The sequence below is a fragment of the Rattus norvegicus genome, chromosome X (assembly GCF_036323735.1).
Source record: "Rattus norvegicus strain BN/NHsdMcwi chromosome X, GRCr8, whole genome shotgun sequence".
In the NCBI taxonomy this organism is placed as follows: Eukaryota; Metazoa; Chordata; class Mammalia; order Rodentia; family Muridae; genus Rattus; species Rattus norvegicus.
The window spans coordinates 120,516,141-120,521,266 of NC_086039.1; the positions used below are offsets into that span (position 1 = coordinate 120,516,141).

The window sequence follows — 5,126 nt, forward strand, 5'->3', positions numbered from 1 at the left end:
GTATTTTGTTCCTAGAAGATATAAGCCACTATTTCAAAGATGTTTATAAAGTGAATTCACTATCTTTTAAAAATATATATTTATTATTAAATGTATTGGTGTTTTGTCTGCATGTATGTCTGTGCACCATGTACGTGCAGCATTCATGGAGGCCAGAAGGTGGCATTGAGTCCTCTGGAACTAGAGTTACAGACAGTTGTTAGCCGCTCTTTGGATGCTGAAAATTGAACTAGGGTTCTCTGAAAGAGCCATGGAATTCTCTTAACGACTGGGCTACCTCTCCAACCTCTGAATTTGTAATCTTAACAAAATATTCTAAAGTTTGTAAAAGGCTATAAAGCTGTTTACAAATCAACAGATGAACATTTACAATCAATTTTGACGATAGAGCACGTGAACATTAAACCTTATTTAGGCAGTATTGGCCTCCCAAAAGTTCAGTCTTGACCTTAATTCCTTTAAAAATAAATGCACTTACCATGTCTTAGTATAGTATTTGTGCAAATGATTTCTTTCCTTTCATAAATATATAATAATTTAGGTTTTAGCTTTCTCTGGGACCTTGAGAACCTAAAATATATACTCTCTACACTTTACAGAAGAAGCTTCCCTAACTTAGAATCCTTCAACTATATTTTAGCTGATAACCACAGAATCAAGAGAGTAGCACCAGGGATGGTGAGGCGGCTCGGCAGCTAAGAACACTTGCTGATCTTCCAGAATTTTGTTCCCAGCACTGACATCAGCCTGCTCATAATTGCCTTTAATGCTGGTTCTAGGGTAATCTGATGCCCTCGTAGGTTCCAACACTCACTAGGCATACACTAGCACATACACCTTTAAGAGAGGAGGGGAGAGGAGCAATAGGGTTGACTTTGATTTAAAGAGAGCCCGGATTTCTAAGAGCATAAACGAACGAACAAAAAGATGGTATTTCCTAACTATCACCCCACCACCGCAAGGTTTTCAATCATTTATTGGATGATGGACACATCAATCTTCACTTATCAGCCAATCAGCTTAGACTATGTAATGACAAAACCGTTTATGTAGCCTTCATAAGTCCCGCCCCCACCACCTATGACATAAGCGTTTTCCATCTAGTCCCCGGATGTTAGCAGAGGCGCTTGGGTTGGCCTCCGCCTGGGCCGGTCGCTTCTGCCATCACGTCCCTGCTACTTCCATGGGACTACCTCAGGTACCATCACAGACTTTTATCCCTTCTCCTGCTGTCTCTTCCAAAACCCTGTCTCCTCTGAGCACGCCCTTCCCAACTTGTCTTTAGGGACCAGGAGCTTCCTAATCATAATCTTTACCAGAGGCCTTGTTGTCATCTCGCACTCCGTAGCCATCTGGTGTCATCTTGGCCGTTGCAGTCTGAGTAGTCATTATCATCATTATCCCAGGTCAGTCAAGGCCTTGTTGAGGTATCTACTAGTGTCATGTCGACCAGAGGGCGTCGAGATCCAACCAGAGAGAGCCGAGACAACCCAGTAACTCTTGAGGGAGAGTGGGTACTGGAAGCTGCAGAGGGCGGCGCGGTAGGCCTAGATGGGTCCTCTGCCACACTTGAAGCTGAAGAAGTAGTGGTAGATTGTCATAGAGAGGTGGAGGATGTTGGGCCCGAAAGAAACCCGGAGCAGGAGGGTGACAGGAGAGAGAGTGTGAATGTTGAGGAAGACTCGGATATTGAAGCTGTTGAGGAAGAGGAAGATGACCAGCACCAGGAAAGTGATTTAGCAAATCAAAACGTGGTGGATGCCCATCATTTCCCAATGGCTGGCTTCCGGTTTATGTTTCTGGATCTGGTCCATGCCATTCTCAATCGTGTCTATTACAACGACCACATCCTGGTTAGAGACCCCCGAGAAAACCAAGTGATGGGCTCATCTAACACTTCTGAATCTGGCCACCCACGTGAGCTCCAAGTACCACCCGGGCCCATCCCATCAACAGTGAGGGCCTCAGAGTATGAGCATCAGGGCTCCGACCTTCCGGAGGTTATCTCCACATTTCCAGAGCTGGAAGAGCCTGCTGACTTCGAGGAAGATTACCTGCAGGAGCCAGCATTTAGGGCAGCCGGACAAGCAGTGGAAGAGGTGGCAGAAGAGGCAGCAGCAGAAGAGCCAGCAAAGGAAATCATAGGGCAAGCCATGACTTCTGAAGGTAAGGAAAAAGGCCTAGGGTCCTAGAGGCAAACAGTACTGGGGAGGCAGAAGGGCAAAGATTGGCACTGGGAGGGAGGCTGCTGCTCTAGGTGAGAAACAATTGGCTGTTCAGTGTTGGCCTCTGGTGGGGAAAGTAATGGTTGGGTGGGTTGTACACATAAAGTCAAAGGTTATAAGACTGTTTTTTTTTTGTCGTTGTTTTCGCTTTTGTTCATTTGTTTTGAGACAAGGCCTCATTATTTATTTAGCCTGGGTGAGCCTGAAACTCACTCTGTAGCACAGACTGACGTTCCCTCACAATTCCCTGCCTATGCTGGCTACTGAGTGCTGAGATCATAGGCCTAGGTGACTAGGCCAATTCTATGACAACCTTTAGAGGTGTTTGTTTTGTGACAGTCTCACATAGCTAGGTTGGCCTTGAGCTCACTATGTGGCCAAGGTGTCCAAAAGAGAGCCTGGGAGCTAATAGAAGGTAAGGCTGACAACAAAAGAACAAGAAAATGGTATTCTTCATTTTGAGTTTATGGGTTTTTTTTTCTTTTTTCTTTTTTTTCGGAGCTGGGGACTGAACCCAGGGCCTTGTGCTTGCTAGGCAAGTGCTCTGCCACTGAGCTAAATCCCCAACCCCGAGTTTATGGTTTTTAAAAGTGTAAAAGTTCTTGGATATTTGATTCCCTGTATTGATGAAGTAGTTTTGAAGCACTTGCTGAAAAAGAAGTGTTGTTATTCATGGCTTGAGAAAAATTCATTATGGAATTTGTATTTGAGGCAAACAAAAGTATCTTACTTCTAATGTTCTGCCCAAGGTATAATGGATGCAAGGTGACTAACACTTCTGATGTCTCCTTCAAAGGAGAAGAAATGAACATCATTGCATGAGACATTTGCTAGGAAAAGGAATAATGTCACTAGAAAAATGGTCAGGTGGCAGAAGTGTCAGGGTTAGGGAAGCGTAGCATGAACAGTAGGAAGGTACCAACTACTGTTTTTGTACTTACTCATGCCTCCCTGTTTCTCCCAAGAGTATAAATATGCAAATTGTTTTGCTGTGTGGTTTGTAATGATCTTTACTAAATAAATAGGTGAAAACCATTGTGCTAGACAGTATAAAGATGACAACATAGTTGATGAGGAAGAAGAGGAAGAGGAAGAAGAAATGAAAAATGAAGGCTTTGAGAAAATGGATTCAGATGCAGAAGACTACTGCACCAACAAATTCAGGTCTCTGTGTATAGCTTTGAGTATCAATCACCTTCCCTATAGCTATTTATCAGCTTTTTCTTTTTAAATTCTAATTAATTAATTGAGGAAAGCTTTACTTTGAATTCAAACAAAATTCAATTTAACTTTCTTAGAATGTGACTAAAATATTCATGTACCTACTAATCTAAAACGTGGTGTGTCCTTTGTGGCTGTCCCTCACTTATTCTGAGGTCTTTTGTCCATGATGTAAGACTAATAACAAGTAGTAAATATATTAGACTTTATACTTGCATCAGATCTAGATGAATATGTGTTTAAAGAACAATTGTCTAAAGTAACAGTGGTGATGGCTGGGCCAGGCACTAATTAAGTCCCCAGGGCTTGGCCACAGTTATGCATATTTCCTCTATTCTAAGTAGGAAACAATGCTTTTAAGGTCCCTATGGACAAATAGTAAAAATGTTAGGCACTTTAAGTAGGAGGATTTTTTCAATGGTTAACACCTAACTATTCATTTAGCTGTGGATTTTTATATTTTATACCAGTCAAAAGAAATTTAGTTCTAATATGAACATTTAGCACACCAAATTGATAATTAAAATTTAAGGACTATCTCTTTAAATTAATTTTTCTTCTCTTTTATTTTCACAGCTGAGTGATCCATAAAATATGTGGAGGTAAAGGTCTGGGAGGGTAAGGAAGCATTATTGGTGGAATTAACACTGGCTTTTATAGTTCAATGACTTTCTTTACATGCCAACAGAGCCTTTCAAGCAGAATACAAGACTGGGGTTTTGCTCCATGGAGTAGAGTGTGGGGTTGACATTTGCAGGGCTCTGAGTTCAAATTTCAGGAGCTGACCACATGCTTGTGTCTGTCTGTCTGTCTGTCTGTCTGTCTGTCTGTCTGTCTGTCTCTCTCTCTCTCTCTCTCTCTGTCTCTCTCTCTCTCTCTCTCTCTCTCTGTGTGTGTGTGTGTGTGTGTGTGTGTGTGTGTGTGTAGGACAGACTAATAGCCAAAAAGTTGGTGTAATCAGATGATCAGTTGCATAAGTACCCTGAGAGCCATGGGTTTGATTCATAAGAAGAAAGCATGTGTTCTTTTATAATTATTGAGATATAGCACAAACGCAGCAGGCATTCAGAAAGGCTGGTTGTTTTCTTAAATATAAGAGCCAAATTAATCTTGCATAATTCTTCATTTTCTCTTCTAGTTAAGAAGAATAGGAAGAAAAGGATGAAGAAAGAAGGTTTAATGAAGTTCACCAAATGTAGACTTTCCACTTCTTAGAAGCCCAACAAAGTTTCAACAATGACTTCATCCTAAAGTTCATTATCCAATAGCAAAAATCCCTCCTTCTACATTTAACATGGTTCGTTCAAGTTCTAAATGAAACAATGTCATGTAATAAAATAAAACACAGGCATGATTTGGAAACAACACTGTAATTCTATTCTACTGCTTTCATGTTTATTTGACAAGAATAACTTTGTAGTAATTCATTCTTATTTTAAAGTCCTTTATTGCAATCCAATAATTAAAATAACAAGGTTAAAACAATTTTATGAGTAGGAAGATGAAGTTTAAAGCATTAGTTAAAACTCCATGATACTATCCAGTTATGCATGCATTTTCTCTTACCTGTTACAGATATGTTTGACAATATTGGGTAAAGCAAAACAAACATATTGTAAAAAAAAAAAAGAAATAGAAATATTAGTAGCTTTCATTTAGATAAATATTCCTGACTTATTT

The 5,126-nt window shown here is 40.5% G+C and overlaps 1 protein-coding gene across 3 annotated transcripts; it reads left to right on the top strand.

The window, feature by feature from the left end:
• Positions 1-1,082: 1,082 nt before the first annotated feature.
• Ct47b1 (cancer/testis antigen family 47, member B1) lies at positions 1,083-4,811 on the top strand. 3 transcript variants are annotated; one of them, XM_039100440.2, is made up of 5 exons: positions 1,083-1,198; positions 1,286-2,166; positions 3,251-3,389; positions 4,023-4,064; positions 4,585-4,811. In XM_039100440.2, exons 2-4 carry the CDS (start codon positions 1,443-1,445, stop codon positions 4,024-4,026), a joined length of 867 nt encoding a protein of 288 aa, XP_038956368.1. In that variant the 5' UTR covers positions 1,083-1,198; positions 1,286-1,442; the 3' UTR covers positions 4,027-4,064; positions 4,585-4,811. The 3 variants fall into 3 exon arrangements, with proteins under 3 accessions (XP_038956368.1, XP_038956369.1, XP_063136638.1); XM_039100441.2 differs by having other exon boundaries at positions 4,023-4,048; XM_063280568.1 differs by having other exon boundaries at positions 1,092-1,198; positions 3,251-4,811.
• Positions 4,812-5,126: the final 315 nt, after the last annotated feature.

Coding starts and splice junctions, on each gene's coding strand:
- Ct47b1 (XM_063280568.1), top strand. CDS start 1,443: ATGTCGACCAGAGGGCGTCGAGATCCAACCAGAGAGAGCCGAGACAAC. Junction 2,167..3,250: donor GCAAGCCATGACTTCTGAAG/GTAAGGAAAAAG, acceptor CTAAATAAATAG/GTGAAAACCATTGTGCTAGA.